Genomic DNA, 19567 nt, shown 5'->3' on the forward strand with positions numbered 1-19567 from the left:
TATGGGGTGATATTTATATATAACCCCAGTGCTCTCCACAAGATATTATTCCAGAACAACTGACTGAAAATCAGTGGGAAGCGGAATTTCTATGTTTTTTCCTTCTTGGTTTAAACCCAGAAAAACATAAAAGTTAAAGTGAACGGAAAAATGTAAATATAAATCACTCCTCACATGCACCGCTCATGCTGACATGTTGCCTAGCAACTGCAATCTGTCACTTGCTCACCAAATGGCTTGTGGTTAACGTTGTCTTCTCTTAATCATTCATTATTTATTGGACATTTAATTTAATTGCACAGGAGACCTCTGGGGACCTCTGCCTTGCTTTTATAATGTTTTATAAAATGGTCATGATGCACTGAATGTTAATAATCAGATCATAATTACAATATAAATACAATATAAAGTATGTGTGGGCGGGGCACTCACGGTGAAGTAGAAGACCTCGGTCTCCTGCTGGTTGGCCCTCCTCTTGGCAATGTTCAGTTTGCTCATGTAGTTCTCCGAGGCCACGGATTTGATGGACTCGGTGGAGCGGCTGTGCTGGAAGGCGTCGGACACGTCAAAGTCCTCCACCGTCAACATGTCCTGCAGGGTCTGCATGGTGGCATCCAGGGTCTTACGTACCTTGGAGGAAGAGAAGAATCAGCAAACCTGTTTAACTCAACGCTGCTTCTCCACCGGGTCGGGGACCTGCCCACGGGTCGGCCATCACTCACACCGACAGCTGAAAACGAGTGCCGGCCCAGATCTCCAGGCAGCGAGTGACATGGCCCAGCGAAAAATGGCCGACAGGGGACCCCGACACACACCGTCAACTGTGCAAGTTCCTGGAAACGATCTGTCTGCGTTGTGCCTACCTGGATTCTCTTATGTCACTGAAGCAAACTTAATAGTTTTAATTATATGGGCTATAATCATATTATAACCACAGATATGTAGTCTATGGTTATTTTTGTATGTTTTCTCTCACCGTTGATGTCTCCTGTCGTTGGTTTTCATAATCAGCTTCAGGCAGAAGAAATAAGTCTTTATATGTATTGAACGATCCGGTCTGTAATTTGATTACAATCCATTTTTCCGGTCCCAGATGCACCTCTGTAATGAACGCTGAGCTACCCACCTCCTCGTTCTCGATCTTCAGAGTGGCCAGACGGGACTGCAGCTGGTGGTAGCGCATCAGCAGCTCGGTCTGCACGGGCTGCTGGGCGCTCACCTGGCACACCTGGGCACACATGCGTCGGGTGAGAAAGAGCGGCGCGGCCTCCGCGTACATCGGGACCGGTTCGGTAGGGGCCGCACCTCGTCTCCCATGTGGGGCAGGTACTCGAAGCGCATGGGCGGGCAGAAGACCTGGTTGTGCATGTCCATGATCTTGTGCTTGTCGCTGCGGGGGTCCAGGTTGTCCACGGCGTTCTCGATCAGGTCCAGGCCCTCGTGGCGCGACGTCTCCAGGTTGTACTCCGCCGACAGGTAGGTGCGCAGGGTGCGAGCCAGGCTGGCGTGGTAACCGAGGTCACAGCACTGCCGGGAGAGAAGTGACTGGAGCGTTAATCTACGAAACGATGAAAAAATGGCTGCCGTAGAAATATGTAAGACGTAAGCAGCATGAAATAACCATTAAGGCTGTTTTATCACATTTTAATGTTTACTGCCACTAATGCCCACTGGCCCCATTAGCCTCCATTACACATCCTTTTAAGTGTAGGGCTTTCCTGGTCCTCAGACGTGAAACGGCTGACTCGGCGTAGCCACGGTTTGCAGTGAACTTGTTTTCTTTAAATCACTGCAACAGGTCCCTTGTTGTCTGGAGTTTATAATGACAGTTATATATTATATTATCGCGGTAAATCAGGACAATAGTGGGCATATGTTGGTATAATATCAACACACCAGTTCTCTAAATGTAATAAGTAAAAACCCCAAAAGGTTCTGTATAAAGTTAATTATGCACAGGTTGAATATATTTAAATACCTCAGAAGGGGTGGTAGTAGCCTAGCGGGTAACACACTCACCTATGGACCAGAAGACCCAGGTTCAAACCCCACTTACTACCATCGTGTCCCTGAGCAGGACACTTAACCCTGAGTGTCTCCAGGGGGGGACTGTCCCTCTAACTACCTCTGGATAAGGGCGTCTGGTAAATGATGTAAATGTACATCAGGACAGTATACAGTGACGCCCCACCCGTGCACCACACACCAGAAGTCTTTCAATTTCTACACCATCCAGCACCTTCTAGTACGATTTACGGTTATGGGCCATGACATGGCTCAGAAATGGACGTTTTCCTGTTCGAAGTGGCACCACGGCAGGAGAAAGGTGTATAAAATGGCGCAGGCCGCTGAGGTGACCCCTCTGACCCCCGGCGAGGTCCCCTCAGAGCCCGTCACCCCGGTGCAGCTTGTGACGACAGCCGCGCTGCGTGCTGAGCCGGAGGTGTGGATGCGACCGTTTTATTCAACAGCCAGTTAGCAGCTGCAGCCGAGCGAGTGGAAATCCCCGGAGCGCCGGGCGGGAAGGGGCTGATTAGCACAGCGCTGCGACGGGCCGATACCCCGCACGGCACCTGGGACAAGGAGACCGACGGCAAAACCATTCAAACGGCAAACACTGGGCGGAATGGTTTATTTCAGCTTGTCTGTTTACACACGGGTAATACGGCACAAACAGACACGCTGGGCCCAGTTTCCCCAGTAACGTCACATTCACCAGTTCCCCCACTGGAGCGCCGGAATACCTGCACGTTGGTGTCGGTAGTGGGCGTGGTCCCACGTTTGCGTACAGGGGGTATCAGGAGTGTGGAGAACAGGGGGAAACGGAGGAGAAAGGGAGGACATGGACGCTGCACTACACCTGGGCGTGTCACGTATTGGCGGGAGGGGGCAAATCGTCCAGAATGAGGAAGGAGGATGGTGGTGGTCTAGCGGGTTAGACACTCACCTATAAACACGAAGATCACAAAGTCCCACGTTCAAACCCTTGAGCAAGACACTTAACCTTGAGTGTCTCCAGGGGAGGACTGTCCCTGTAACTACTGATTGTAAGGCGCTCTGGATAAGGACGTCTGGTAAACGCCATAAATGTAAATGAGTGAGAGCAGTCAAACTTTTCGTCAAATATTTACACACCAGCATACAGATGACAAGGAAGCGGCCATTTTGTGGTTAAATACTGAAGACATATTAAAATACTGTCAACTTCTGTCATTGTGAGACGCTGCAGAACAGCACACGGTGACACAGTGAAATGTGTCCTCTGTATTTAACCGTCACCCTTGGTGAGCAGTGGGCACCATGACAGGCGCCCGGGGAGCAGCGTGTGGGGACGGTGCCCTGAAACCCTCAACCGCCAGGCCCTGCACTTGACCGGTACAACCGGTGACCCCCGCCTGCCGCCTTTATCCTTATTCCAGACCCCCCACATGCAGCAGCAGGTCCACCTGAGCGAGAAGAAACCAGGTATCGGAGGTCTGCAGCTGACCGCAGCAGACTTTATGGTGCCGGCTGCCGCCCTGACATGTTTTGGTTTCTTGTCCGAAAAGCAATTAGTGGTTTTCAAAACCCACTTACCAACGTGACCAAAGGTAATTTCATATTTCCCGGTTAATGTTGGCACGGCGCTCGACCTTCAGAGGTGCAACGCCCTGCCGGAACGTCCCTCGCCACATCCTTCCTTCCCTAAAGGAACCGTCCAGCTTGTCCCCACCCTGGTCCATATTTCAACACCGACGTGTTTTTTTTCGAGGCCTGCGCCGCGTCCGACCGCGATGGACGTCAGCAGGGACGCCACGACCCCTCAACGCTCAGGTCAAGTCCCCGACCGACCGACGCGACTCGCCAGCTCGCCGACGCAGCAGAGCACTCGAGGTTTCAGGTGGGACCCGTCTGTGGACACGCCGAGCCGCACACTTACGTCAATCATGTCGGAGACGTCGTGGATGTAGTACTTGGCCACGACGGCGTTGGTCGCCGCCAGGTTTAGCAGGTAGTCGTTGCGGGCTTTGGTGCACTTCAGCTTGTTCTCGTAGTACTTGGCCTGCCTCTGGGGGGGTAAAAAAAGAGCGAGACGTGAGCGCAGGGGGACGTTCTGCACGGCGTGGCTGGCGTACCGTTATCGTGGACAGAGCACGTGCCGGCCAGATGTTCCGAGGCGGGCGGGGCCGCTGGAGACGCGCGCGGCTACAAGGCTACAAGGCTTTATACACTTCAGTCGGTGAGGTTTGGACATCGTATAACGCGAGAACGTTCTCTCTGCTGATTGGTCAGCTGTAAATACAGGAAGCAGATCTGCTGTTGTGGAGGGACATGACAGAAGTATAGGGCGGTAGTAGCCTAGTGGGTAACACACTCGCCTATGAACCAGAAGACCCAGGTTCAAACCCCACTTACTACCATCGTGTCCCTGAGCAAGACACTTAACCCTGAGTGTCTCCAGAGGGGGACTGTCCCTGTCACTACTGATTGTAAGTCACTCTGGATAAGGGCGTCTGATAAATGCAAATGTAATTTAAATGTAAGTAAATCGCCTGTTGCCATGGCGATTTTATATATTATATTTCATGCATTTACCACTTTAGGCAAAACGTACATTTTGAAAATGTAGCACGATTACGTCTTGAAAACAACATACTGATGCACTGGAGTCGCCGAAGGCGAATAAGAAGACAACACAGGAGGTGGCGAACGTTAATCGTACGGAACTGTGAAAACGGCATCGAAATTTACCCAAAATTCACTGCATTCGATCCTGTTCTGGTTCGGTACGCGTTAAGGCCTGCGCCCCGAGACAATTTACGGTATACTGATGGACCCCGTTCTGTCGGCCCCGATGGGACCATGGCAGAGCAGCAGTGGGAAACTGACCTTCTCCTTCATCTTCTCGATCTTCCTGACGGAGCTGCGCCGCTGCTGCCGGTCCTCGTGCCGCAGCAGGTTGACGTTGAGGTCCCCCGACTTGCTGAACTGCTTCTCCTCCTGCTTCTCGGCCTCCTTCAGCTTGCTCTCGGCGCTCTGGCTCTCGGTGTGGTACATGTGGTACGTCTTCATCACCTGCAGGGGGAGCAGAGACAGGGACACGCCCCACAACACACAGCGACACGCGTCAGTCATGCAGCGCCACGTCTGCTCTAAGCGCCCTTTGCTCGTCACCGGCCGATGACAGGAGGTGGCATCAGTATTCCCAGTCTTCCCGACCTGCCAAGGTGCCACCGAGGTGGCACTGAGCAAAGCACCGTCCCCACACACTGCTCCCCGGGCGCCTGTCATGGTGCCCACTGCTCACTCAGGGTGATGGGTTAAATGCAGAGGACAAATTTCACTGTGTGCACCATGTGCTGTGCTGCTGTGTATCACATGTGACAATCACATCACTTTAAAAAGGTGCCGCCCTGCCCCGGTATTCCTCGCTTTAAAAAGAAACGGCAAGGGCACAGCAGGCTGTTCTAATGTCACACGTGGTGACATTAGGTCAACGCACAGGTCACCACAGATCTTTTGGATGGCACGTGGCCTGTAATGTTTTATTAGGCTTCTGCCTGTCAATCTAATATATCGACAGGTTCCCAGGAGTTCTTTCGGCCATTCGAAATTAAACTAGCTTTTTTTAATATGCTTATTTGATTATGCTGATGGCGGCGGCTACAACAGTAATTTAACTTTTTTTTAAGTGTAGTGATCGTCACATGTGATACACAGCAGCACAGCACACGGTGCACACAGTGAAATTTGTCCTCTGCATTTAACCATCACCCTGAGTGAGCAGTGGGCACCATGACAGGCGCCCGAGGAGCAGTGTGTGGGGACGGCGCTTTGCTCAGTGGCACCTCGGCGGGTCGGGATTCGAACCGGCAACCTTCTGACCACTGCTCCCAGCTGTGCCGACAAGTCCAGCGGTGATGCATAATGATAAAAATATAATTTTTGGTACACTTTTACCTGTCAAAAGGCTGGAAGTTCTGTATCCTTTCACAACCATTTACTGCATTAATATCAAATTCAAATTTTATTTGTCACATACACAGTCATACACGGTATGATGTGCAGTGAAATGTTTTTTGCGACTGCTACAGACCACAGTATTGCAAATGTTGCAAGTAAACAATGAACCAATATGCAAATATTGCAAACATAACCAAATATTACACTTTTACGTCTTTATCATAAAATATGTGTAACTGGTAGGGTGAAGGTGTGCAAATGAGTTACAGTTTTTTTTAATTTTTTTTTTACAATGTTTAAAGAAAAGCCATAAAAATTTTTTTTTTTAAAAAAGCAGTAAGGTAAAAAGCACAGAGTCATTTTGTGCAAAGTGGTTTTGTGCAAAGTGATTTTGTGCAAAAGAGTCCGGAGTGATTGGAGGTGAAAGTGCATGAGTTCTATGTACTGTTGTTGAGTACATTGAGTACATACTGTTGTTAATATGTGAAGCGGGTGGGGACGGCAGCGGTTATCTGTGGCTGAGAGAGATGCTGACAGTGTTCTTCCACACACACACACACACACACACACACACACACTCGGACGGAACAGATGACACCTTCGACCTGTAAGGGTGGCATCGGGCGCGCCGCATTAATAAACCTTCTCCGGCGTAAGCGCGGATGCCAGGAGGAGTCGGAACCGGGAGGAATGGGTCTAGCCTCGATAGGAGTTCGGTTATAATCGGCCCGAGAGATACGCGGGGAAGTTGGCCGTGTATAAAGAGAGAGAGAGAGAGACATTGATAGCGGCAGTGCGGCACGCTGCAGAACGCTGGCACGGGCTCAGGGATCTGCAGTCAGCATTCCGAGAGATGCGGCCATCAACAGAGACTAATGCAACAGAGAGATTCTCTTCTACGTTGCAGGAAATAAATGTCGTAATATATTAATTGTACATTATGATTATGTTTTGAGGCATGAAGGTGCCAAAATGAGGAGATATTTAAATGAGATGCATGACATGCTGCTTCATTCAACACAGAACACTGGCACAATCAGAAATATTTCTGATTATTGAATAATGATGCATCAAGCATAAGTATAGTTAGCAGTACAGGAAAGGGAAGACTGTGTGTTGAAGTTAGGGAGTGTGTTTAAGTTAGGGGCCGTGTGTAAGTTAGGGAGTGTGTGTAAGTAAGGGTGTGTGTGTAGGTTAGAGACTGCAGGTAGATTAGGGAGTGTGTGATTAAGTTAAGGAGTGTGTGTCAGTTAGGGACTGTGTGTAAGTTAGCGGGTGCTTGTAAGTTAGGGACTGCGTGTATGATTGTAGATTGTGTATGCATGTAGAGTAGGGAGTGTGTGTAAATTAGAGGGTGTTTGTAAGTTCAGGACTGCATGTAGGTTGGTGAGTGTGTGTCAGTAAGGGATTGTGTGTAAGTAAGAGTGTGTGATTAAGTTATGGGCCGTGTGTAAGTTAAGGAGTGTGTGTCAGTTAGGGATTGTGTGTAAGTAAGGAGGTGTGATTAAGTTAGGGGCCGTGTGTAAGTTAGGGGTCGTGTGTAAGTTAATGTGTATGGGTCAGCAGCTCACTGAACTCTCTTTGAAATCATCGGGTGCCACTGCGGCAGGGGTGGTTGAAATGCGTGGTTGAAATGCGTCACACTCACAGTGTAGAGTTCATTGGTCACCTTCACCAGCTCCTCGTGCATCTGGATTCCGATGTCTTTGCTCTGGAAAAGAGGGAACGGAACAGCGTGATGTGAGAGATGCCACTCAGGCCCATCATGTCCGACGGGCGTCATTTCAGCGGCGCCACAGTCTGCGGCGGGGTCACCGGGTGCACATTAGCATCAGACCGGATCTGATGGAAAACATGTCACGTCCATAATTGGATCACAAATGTAATTTAGAGCGCGCTGACACAAGATCACGCACATCTCCTCTAAAAGGGTGAGCCGGACGGACGCTCTATCACGGTAACGCGATTAGGCGGACTTCCTCCCGCCGCCGTGCCGGCCTGGTCTCTTCTTTCACTCGATGGCCCCGCCCTCCTTCCTGGGAATGCTGGCAGCCTGCGTTTAGCTGCTCGTTACCGATTCGCTCCGGCGGTGGCAGCGGCTACAGGAAACCTCGGCGGCTTTAAATTCGACGCGTTAATAACGCTCGAACACGACGCGTTTGGCCCGAAATATTCTTGTCGCGCCTAATCGATAAGAAGACTTGTCCCCTTAACAAGAGGGCTCAGTTGCGATCAATATCCATCGATGGTGAAAAACGTGACCTTCATCAACAAGCCCGCCATCGTCCCCAGAACAACTGGGAGAAGGTCTTTTGGAAGGACGGTGTCCATCATTCCAGCAGGACAAAAAGGAATATTTATCTCAGAAACTTCATTGGAATTTCACTGCCTTAAAACTTTTTTTTAGACAAACTTTTCTCTGCTGCAATAAAAAAACAACAACTTGACTTTAACGGAGACGTAACCTCAGAAAGGGACAAATCCTCCCGCCTCCCACGCACCTGGACGGACCGGAGGGGGATGGCGGCCTCGTCCGCAGCACCATATGCTCGAACGCTCCCTGTGCAGATGGCGTACGAGAGAGATGCATATTACCCAGAATCCCGAGGTGGCCTCTCTCTGCATAAATCATACTGGGCCTTAATACGCCCCCAAATCAATACAGCCGCAGTGCTCTCCCGGAGCCACGCCCCAAAAATCCGGCACAGACGTGACCGTTCATGTTGATATTTGGCTCGTGTTTTACATTCAGGAGGAAGTCGGGGCCGTTCGTATTCTGCACCGATGCCGAAATTGATTGTCAGCCGCGCCGCGGAGGCTTCGGGCTGCGCCGCAGTCGGCCAATGGGATTGGAGGACCGCCCTGATGCAATGCCCTGCAACGACGCGCACCTCCACATCCGGCCAGATATTGCGGCTAATCGCCCGCATGAAAAAAAAAAAAAAAAAAAGCGTGGCGAATCGGGGGACCGTTATTACCGGGCAGAGAAGCAGAGGGGCCACACGTTTAGCCCCAGGCTACAACACGCACCCCACATTAAAACATCCGGATGGAGCCTCGCCTACAGGAAGTTGGGCCAGGTGTAAACCACGTAGAGCACGCGCTGACCGGCCAGCGGGCACGAGTGACACACAACTGTCACGTGCCATTACGATAGGAATATTTTAGGAGAAGAATTCAAAGTCTCAAAAATTGCAGCATTTGATTTCATAATTCCATTGAAAATGCACGTGAATACTTGAAACGAACATACTTTTGATTGCTTTCTTTATTGATCACGGGAACTTTTCTAATAACCATTTTATCACCACTTTATGTGAAATGCATGTAATATATATAAATTAATGACTGAAAACCCTTTTCACAAAAAAATATATATTTTTAGATGCACCTAGTATGACGCTCCACACATTGAAAAACGGTAGATGGTATCATATTTTCATATTTTCATACGCCGTCCGTCTTGGTCCTTTTATCTTTTATCTTTTTTCAGTCTCATAATTTCCTCAGACAGACAAAATGCAACACAGACGTTGGTTGGAATGAATTTCGGTGCAAACACACACACACACACACACCACACACATCTTAAAACCTTTAATGGGCATCACAGACGGTAAGTAATATATCTAATAATTACTGTAATTACTTGACCCTTACCCTCATTAAGTAAAACCAATTGCATCTTGTGTGTGTGTGTGTGTATACATACAGTCTTTTTTTCTGGGGGGGACAGCAAAATGTCCTCCAAATCTCACATTTTAATGTATTTGTGAGGACATTTCAGTGGACTTACTTATGTCCATACGTTAGTGACATGCCCTCATTTTAGAATATTCATTCACTGCATATGAATAATATTCGCACACAGAGCGGCCATTGTGCCGAATAAAGGGCTCGGCGGCCGGACACTGACCTTTTAAAGAGCCGGATGACGTCCTCGCTGATCTGGGGAGAGGCGGACGATGACGTTGTTCATGTAGATGTCGTTGAGGGCGGCGTGGTCTCTGCTCTCGCGCCGCGTCTGGTTCAGGACGAGGTACCAGCAGTTCACGGAGGACAGGAGGTGCTGGTCTTTCCTGAGACACGCAGGAAGAGGGTAAAGTCTATATCAAGACACATTCATTTTCTGCAGAGACGGAGCCCACCGTTTTATCACCTGAAACATCTGCTCAACCGGGAGGGAAAAATGCTTTTTTCAAACCTTACAACTCTAGAAATGTGTTCCCGCAGGCCGACGTTCACGTAAAAAAACCAACAGGCACAAAACAACCCTGTCACGAATGCCAATTTATTACCAATACACAATCATTTTAATAACCATTAGCCACCGTGCGCAGCATTTCTGCAGTGTGTGTGAATGTGTTGCCAGTTTTAGAACCGCAGCGCCGTGGCCCGCTCATCTCCTCGTCTCACGGGTAAATTCTGCCTTCAACCCTGCCGATCCTGGGGACGCCGGGGACGCCCATCAGACAGGCTACGGCAGATAAAAAGCCGAATAAACTCGCCGCTCCCTCCGCCGCATTAATCCAGCTGACCTGCTGCCATTTAGGTTACAGAGAAATGGAGACAGAACTCTTCTGCATATTCACACTCAATGCTAATGCAAGACCTTCTTTTATTGCTTTTTAATTTGTATGCGATTATTAAACCTCACGCAATAATTCATCCGTTTTTGCAGAACGGAACTGCTTAAGATAAGATCCTTTATTAGTCCCACAAGTGGGAAATCTACAGCAAGATAAGATAAGAGCAGCACAAAATAAATAGCATAAAGACTGCCGACAGTACATTGTAAAAGTTTAATGTGCACGTTTGAAATAACTGTGGATATTAAAGTGTATTAAAATCTGTATTTGTACAGAGTGGATATATAAACACGGTGTGCTTGTTAGTCTGTGTGTGGACGACATTACCGCTCTATTACACGATGGGAGCCGACACGACACCCTCAACAAAGAGCCCATGATCAGGCAGATAACAATCATTAATGATTTAAAAGTGCTCAGGCTTAAGGCCCTGGGGAGAATAAAAGGAATGTCACCTGACCCAGATTTGACGGGTTTAAAAAACGTGCCATATTCAATATGCAATAACTTATTCTCCGTGACCCATTTTTATTTGCTGTATTGCATTGTGTTCAGGCGTCAGGTGAAAGGGGGAGGAGCCTGAGGCGTGGGGCGGAGACGACGCGCGAGCTGATTGTCTCCTTTCGGGACGCGTGTTCATCTGGTCCATCTGTCAGAAATGGGTCATGCTGAATACGGCGCCTCGGGCCACCATCTCCAGCCAAGATTGGAACATCTTTCCACTCCTCTTCTCCCTCATCCTCATTTCTTCCACACAATGAGGGCAACGCAGATCAAACGCAGGCACCACCGCCAGCGCCATCGTCCCCGCGTGAACGATCTTCGCCTGAATTATGCACCCGACGTTTCCTTCTGACGGGTTTTCAACGTTTGAAAACCCGTCTCTGAATTCTATTACAGAAAAAAATACTTCATGTTCGTCTCTTGCATGGCAGGATCTGAAATCGATTTTTTTTAGGACATTTTCACAATTCGAACCCACATATACTATTTTTGAACGGGTGACTGCTTAATGGTTAATGGTAATGGTTAGACAGTCCTAATTTCGCTTTATAACAGGATGGGAGCCTCTTTTTTTATTTTTAAATGTCTAATTCCGACCTCATTACGGTGGAATTGGGTCCAAACCGGTGTCAGCGTTTCCTGGGAGACGAGCGCCGCTCGTCCTGTTGTGAGGGAGGATTCATCGGGCGAGAGCGTGACTGCGGAGCGGCACGTGCCACTTTTCCTCGCCGCATTCCCGCCGCTGCGCCGGCTTCCGCTCCACTGTGACCGTCGGCAGGGGCCAATCGGAGCAGCTCCTGGGGGCCGGGAGACGGCGGTGGCCGCTGCTCCAGGGGACGTGGAGGGTGCGGTTTTAATCCTCCACTACAAGGACAATAAGCTGTTTTCTGTGATGCGGCGCATGTTCAAACACTCGTGGCCAACATGCAACGGGCTCTGGTGACACACACACACACACACATCACAAGAGCACCGAACACGTCTCAGAAGGCTGAATAAAAACGCATTTCTCAATTCCATGAAGCTCCTCTACCAGAAACCCTCTAATCTACTCGCTTCTGGCTGAACAGGCTTATCAGAAGGCTACTGAATCAAAAGGAATAAGAGAAAGAGAGAGAGTGTGAGTGTGTGTGTGTGTGTGTACACGCGCGCCACAAAATTCACTATTCAAATGCCTTTTCCTGCTTTCAAGCTCGGGTTCAATGCGCAGCAGCGCCGCCATTCACATGTCTGTCACCATCCGCCAACATCTGATCGCAACCAGCTGCAATCCTCCAGGGCTCGACACACACACACACACACACTCACACACACACACACACACACAACACTCACACACACACACGACATACTCCAGGCCTGGCAGTCTGGTGGCAGTGGTGCTCCTGACTTCATTCAACATCCCCGGAGACTTCAAGCCAAACCCCAGGCAGCTGCTCACATTGTCCCATGAAGACGGCTTTTGACTACCCCTGTACATCTAAAAATGTCAAATAAGACCACCACTGGAAATTATAATTCTTCTATCACTCAGGGCAAGTGCCGTGATTGTCATTGTGAGACACTGCAGCACAGCACACGGTGCAACGTGTCCTCTGTATTTAACCGTCACCCTTGGTGAGCAGTGGCCACCATGACAGGCGCCCGGGGAGCAGCGTGTGGGGACGGTACCTTCGAGACCAGCTCGGGATTCGAACAAACCATTGCACCTATGGGGCATATGGGTTGCCCCTACTAGCATTATTTGACCATTTTAGGGATTAATGCATTTTTAAAGCGTTATTTGACCATTTTCAGCACGTCTGGAATTGAACACCGACAACACAAGAGTGTGAAAATCTTTCCATCTTGGATGTTTCTGCAGTAACCTGGTAGTGCAAGACAAAAACACAAAGTGAAGAGGTAACAGGGATCCCCAGGTAAACTGGGCTAAACTGAAACGAGAATTTAGTAATAAAACTGGAGACCAAACAACCAAATAAGAAGTAGCTTCTCTAGCGAAGGACAAATATGAAATTAATCAACAACGGTAACTTGTCAATCGTCTCCTATGAGGAGCCTCAAGTAACTTATTTTGTAAAGAACGAGCTATGGGGAACTAAAATGGTAATTTACCTCATTTAAAGAGAAAAGTTAAGACTGTGGAGAAGCTTGTCCAAACTGTGTCACAACATTGTCTGGAAATGTCACGTTCAGCACACATTCACGTGCATCCAGCACATCATGCAGTATTCTTAACGTACGACAGATCATGGCGAAAAGTCTAATCGCTAGTTTTCTGCTTTAAGGGCGACTTTGTTGTCATCTCACTATATACAAGAGACGAGATTGCGAAGATTTGGAGATTCAGTGTGCACATGAAGAGGCAAAAGAAAAATGATGGCCTACGTCTACATCAGTCACATTAAATGTGAAATGTCCAGTGCAACGTGAATCTTTTTTTTTTCCACTTTATTTTGTCTTTTTTGCAATTCCTCTTCTCCCAAAAATATAATTTTATGTCAAATAATTTAAAATATAATTCAGTTTTCAAAAGTGGCAAACATTCTGTATTAAAGGTCAGCTAGCAGTTTACTGAACAGCATGCGGAGTATTGCGGAGTATTACGGAGTATTAGAGGTGGTGGCCACTAGTGGCCCGGAGTCCTAAAGCAGCAACGTGACCAAAAAACAACAACAGAACCGAACGTAAAAGCTTTCATTATTATTCCCTGTATCTTCGATAAAGGCTGAAGCTCGTTGTTAACCCCACGACCCGGTAAAAGCTCCGTGTGTCGTGCGCGTTGAAATTGCCATCAGCATTCCTGGTCTGCAGCGGCGGGATGGGCGTCTAATAAAGACGAGGAAAGAACGCAGTAATAAGAGAGCAGCGGCACATCAAAGAGCCGGAGACTCGGCCACCATGCAAATTTGCACTCAGCTTTTAAACCAACTGTGTGTACGTGTGGTGTGTGTGTGTGTGTGTGTGTGTGTGAGAGAGAGAGAGACGGAGAAACATACAAAAGTAGAAAACTTGTTCTACATCCCCCGCTGAGTAGCCTGTGTAGTGACAATGGCCGAGATGAAATGGTCAGGGAGCGATTGAAGATTAAAGCGTGAAGAAAGAAAGAATAAAACAGGGAGCGCTTGTCCTCCGTCTGGAGCCACGACCTGGACGAGGCTGTATAGCAGAGATAGGACAGAATGTCATGACCCCTCTGCAACCTATAAAACACACACACACACACACACACACGCATAGTGGCTGAGACAAAAGCACCCATCCACACACAAAAAGTCAATCATGCAAACGGCTGCTTATCTCGTTCAGGCAGGTGAACGAGATACTTCAGCCTCTCTAATGAGCTCTGTGTTTGAACCCGGCCGCTGACCAGCGGTCTGATTAATGCGCCATTAACGGATTAGAATATTACAATAGCGCGGCGACGAGGCGAATTTGCATGAACTCGTGTTGGAAGGATGTGAAGGAGGCCAGCGGGCCGCGTTACCAGGATGAGGATCATGGGAGGCGTCATGGCGCAGCCTCGCGTCGATGTGGGAGGAGCTGATGTAAAGACCCGCCCGTGATCCAAATGTCACACCACGACGCTGCCAACCGACCGACGGTGCGGCATTAAAGTGCACGTTTCATATTGCAATATAAAGGCACTAACAAAACGCTGAATAAACGAGGAAATGACTGCAGCAGTTCAGGAAATACATCAGCGTTTTGCATTTTGGAGTCGTGGCTTTTGGCATAGAAGTTAGCGCCAGGAATCAGTCTTACAATCTGCACATTCCAAATCCATAATTTACATCCACTTTCCGACAGCCAAAGAGATGCACGTGATAATTTGCACAATTTTTTTCCATTATTTGCATGTACGCGGCTCACTCTGCTGGAAAATCCCAGATCAAGACCAAGATTCATTTGCTCGCTTTAAAAAGCCTCCGTTTTCTATGACCAACCAGACGCGCTCGTCCCTTTTCCACGCAAAGCGTGAGTGAGAGGCCTGGCGTCCCGGCGCCAACATCTGGGCCCAATTACAGAGGCCGGTCCCGCTGAACACGCCCCTCAGGCCCGTGCCTGCTGGGAGGCGGGGTTTTTAGTACCAGGGCCGGACAGAGGACGCCATCCCGATGGCCGCATTCCCCAAATTCAAACTGCGTCGTGCACAAAGCGCGGAATAAGAAGAAAGCGCGCCATTTCCCGTCTTTCAAGCAAGAATTCCATCCGCCAGCGTCCACGTTTCTGATTGGACCTTCAGCCCTGCTCCACTTTACTGCCGAGATAAGAGCGCTCGGTTAATCCCGGCTCGGCTCATGGAGGACGTCTGCATCTGAAACGCAGGGGCCGTTTCTCGACTGATAACTCCAGACGCTGGCAGCCTCACTCGGAATCGCGAAAACACACACCGACATTCATCTGGGACGCTGGCCGCCGGCCGAGTCCCAAATACACGAGGCGGTTGGGGGGGTTCCAGGAGAACCCAGCAGACCAGGAAGCTGCCACAACAGATAACGCCGTCTACAGAAAGTTGCCTATTGTACAATGGCGCCAACGGGCACAATGACACGTGTCTGAAGATGGTCCACTAGAAGGAAGAACTACAGACCTGCAGAACCGAAATGCGCATGAAGCCCTGCAGAGTGGACCTGTGCTGCGGATCATCACTTCAGCATCAGTGGTTCTCTTCTGTTGGCTCCCCGTTGTGAAAGGGGGCGTGGTTTCAGAAGACACGCCCCCAGCTTCCCACATGCTGCTCATTCTGTCATGCTTGACAGATTATATTCATGATATTATAAACATTATGAAGATAGAAACGTTATGGGGTTTCTGACAGACAGGTCACATGATCTGGTATTCTGGTGACATGATAGGTCCTGATCACCACTGTTAACCCGACAACATGTTGATTTGTGATTTATCTACATACTCACTCCGAATACGAGCTCAGGCAAATGCAAACTATACAAAATATTATAATAATAATAATGCATGGAATATAACAGCAAATTATTGAAGCTCTCATGCACATCCACAGCCTGAAAAGAGCGAACCCATGAACTCACTTGAACTGCTGGTGCTCGCGAGAGCTGCGGATCTTGGAGGAGAAGCGCTCGGCCAGCTTCTCCAGACTGCGGGAGTACTCCAGCTGGATCTCGGCCTTGCGGCGGAAAAACTCCTGCAGGTCCTGCAGCAGCTGGATGCGAGACTCGGACTGCTGCTCCAGACACTTGAACTGCTCCACCAACTGGTTCCGGATCTCTGTCCACGAGAAGGAGGGACCGGTGTGAGACACGCAGCGCACGCTTCAGGCCTGGCCCCGGAGTCCCACACACTGTGGACCACCAAGACCAGGACTGAAGAAATGAAGACATTTTTTAAACTGCGGTTAGTGAATGATTTAATAGCTGGTTGGACACAGACCGACCGAAACCAGGGTCTCCGTTTCACTGTCACAGTTCACACACGCTGGTGTCACAACTGGTAGTTATAATAAACAAGCCCAACATGGATATTATACGTGGATATTGTACTCCGCTTTCACGCCGTTTTTTTACCACTGACTTTTAAGGTCATACCGGCACCATCTAGCGCCCCTTCTGGTTGGCTGCAGTATGGTTTTTTAGCTCCACCCACCGCCATGTCTTTCAATTACACATTTTGGTCCCTCCATCTCTGAAGGTACGAGGAAGACGCTCATCTAGACTCTTCTCCGTCTTGGCCCCTCGGTGGTGGAATGAACTTCCATCTCAGTCACTGAGCACCTTCACACGGCAGCTCAACACCTTCCTCTTTAGAGAATATTTAGATGAACTTGTAACCTTCTTCTTGTCTGACTTCTGTATAGAAACTAGAACAGAGTGAATAAAAAGATTGTATTCATAGTTGGGGTCCTAGTGAACCAGAACTGATCACTTCATCCATGGTATGTAAATATAAAATGTAAATGTAATTTTTTTCTAATCTACAAATCGAAGTAAAGGGAATGGGAATGAAATGATTGGCGGCTGTCCCAGCATCATGGAACAGACATGGACACCCGACATGGACTTCAGCATTCATTGCATTTTTTTAAGAGCAATTTTTTGACATCATGCACCAGCAAACTGAATTATGGGTCCGGTGCTTTGCATGTGGAAGTGGTTCAAAAATGCAGAAAAAGGCGGCAGCCAGTCAATTCCCTTATGCATAACGATTGGCCAATAGGTTGGGAGTACTGGGTGCTGCCGCCCATGCTCCCTGCATGGCAGGCGTACAACATTCTTTTTTTTTTTAAAGGTTTTAAAAATGATTTTTCCCCCTGTGATGATTGCGTTATTTTTGACAGACCCTTTTTTTTGTTTCAAATGTTCATAAACGTATAAATATTAAATATGAAACGTGTATGTACAAGAACCGGTGACAAATGGGCCCGTTAGGAGGGTGACGGATTAAACTCATCAGTGAGAGTCGCTCCTTCGCAGTAAGATAACTCCTTCCTGAGCGGAGCTGGAAAATCTCATTAACGCCCCAGAAGTTCCTCTCCTGTGCACCTGAACAGGGGGAAATGTCGCACAATGCGCTCAGAACGTTCGCTGCATCCAGGCGGACCATCTAGGTGGAAGTGGCTCTCTTACTCTGACGCCTTTTTTAATGAAGCTAGAACCAAGAAATAACGTAATTATTAAAACAAGTGTGAAAGGTGGTGTATGCTGTACAGGTGGTGCATTTTTGCGAGGGAACGTTCCTCAGCGTCGAGGTTAGCTGTGAGCTTATCTACCATCACAAAACTCCATCAGGCCGAGAGGCGTTTTATTCCGTCTGTTGGCCTCCACCACCTCATTTCTCACTGCATTTTACATCATACCATGTATTATACCGACAAATAAAATGTGAATTTTAATTTTCTGCAGGTTTTACAACACAAAAGTAACCTCCAGGGATGTACGGATGCACTCAACTTGTCATGATCCGGTGCGGAAGGGGTTGCGTGTTCCACGTTGGTCCTGTGTAATGTTTCCTGATCGTGTTCACCTGTGTAAGATTGTATAAAGCCGCCCAGTTTGTGTCTGTTCACCGTCGGGGTCGTTGTTTTAAATGTTCATCATGTATTAAACCCCTTTTGTGACGTCATGCGTACGCGTCCTTCTTCATCGTCACGTCCAGCCATCGTTCCACATCAAACCAGCGTGACTCAACTTGGCCATCAACACGATTCTTTAGCTTGGCTTTCCGTGTAAGGGGATGGATGTGGGGCTCTTCAGTACATATTTCATGGTGCGTCGGTGCACCCCTAGTAACCTCCTCCTTTTATTATATTTAACATCGGCGCATGTATCTGAACATGAAGGGAAAGCAGCCCTGGATAAATCGGTCCAGATTCCGAGGACGCCCCTCCACGCCAGCAGGGCTCCACGATCTCTGGTTAACCGCCGCTGGCGGCCTGCCTTCAGAAGCTGGGCCTGCGCCACGGCGGCGGGGAGAACCCGGAATGCTCCACACACCCCGGCGTTCCCGAGCATTCCAGCCTCTTTTCCCAGGACGGCCGCAGATTCTCGTTCCTTTTATTCCTTCCTCCTTTTCTCGCGCTGCATTCCCACCGCGGCCGGAAGAAGAAAGGAAAATCCGACACCGTTTCCTCGTCACGTGAGAGGGGAACTTGACAGACACGTTTGGTGAAAATAGGTCACGCGCGGCGCCTTTCATCTCGGAGTAATTCAGACTTCGGATTCCCATCCCCACTCGGCGCTTCCTTTCAGGCCGGGGGACGAGGGCCGCGAATCAAGCACATTCCTGCACGTGTTAAGACAAGACACGGGACAAAACGTGGAATCCATCTCATATTTTACACGGAATTATTATAACGGGTATAAAATCCCCGCTCCCGAAACGGCAGCAATAGACAGGACCAGAGCTGATTGCATAACGCTTAGCCTTTAATTGAAGGCCGCAGTTCTTAATGTCGTTCGGTAAAGCAGCAGGGACAAGACATACGTCCACCCGATCATGCCCGGCCCCACGGGTGCAGGCGGGGGCAGATTTCACGCCACGGCGAGAAACAATGCGGAGCGATTTACACAAAGCTCGCTTTGATATGCAAATTAAGCAATTAAACGCTCCGAAATGCATCGTCTATTAACCATTGCTGGACTGTAGAAATTGATGGCAGCGCCATGCAGTGCGTGCTGCGTTTATTTGACGGCATACGAACGAGAAACGGCGGCTAACTCTCATCGCGCTGATGTAACGGCAAGCGATTTCGAACAAGGGATGGGATGCATCGTGACGTATTGCTGATGGACTCGGAAGGTGAAGGGTCACAGCTCTAGTTTGCGCTCATGCTGTCAGGCGGAGGTGATCGCCCAGCCCTACGATCATCTCCAGAACATCAGAACACGAGCATGTGTGCAAACTAGAGCTGTGAGTGGCCTAGCGGTTAAGGAAGCGGCCCCGTAATCAGAAGGTTGCCGGTTCGAATCCCGAGCCGCAAAGGTGCCACTGAGGTGCCACTGAGCAAAGCACCGTCCCCACACACTGCTCCCCGGGCGCCTGTCATGGCTGCCCAC

General features: G+C 49.0%; 1 protein-coding gene across 1 annotated transcript in view; it reads right to left on the bottom strand.

Moving 5' to 3' along the window:
- Positions 1-19567, bottom strand: part of srgap3 (SLIT-ROBO Rho GTPase activating protein 3) — a 43387-nt gene that overhangs the window by 15379 nt on the left and 8441 nt on the right. Inside the window, 9 exon segments of the mRNA XM_028997709.1 lie at positions 433-630; positions 1127-1228; positions 1306-1527; positions 3920-4048; positions 4870-5055; positions 7592-7654; positions 9856-9894; positions 9896-10022; positions 16088-16283. Of these exon segments, the coding sequence (XP_028853542.1) occupies positions 433-630; positions 1127-1228; positions 1306-1527; positions 3920-4048; positions 4870-5055; positions 7592-7654; positions 9856-9894; positions 9896-10022; positions 16088-16283 (1262 nt within the window).

This window comes from Denticeps clupeoides, chromosome 12, assembly GCF_900700375.1.
Source record: "Denticeps clupeoides chromosome 12, fDenClu1.1, whole genome shotgun sequence".
NCBI classification, from domain to species: domain Eukaryota; kingdom Metazoa; phylum Chordata; class Actinopteri; order Clupeiformes; family Denticipitidae; genus Denticeps; species Denticeps clupeoides.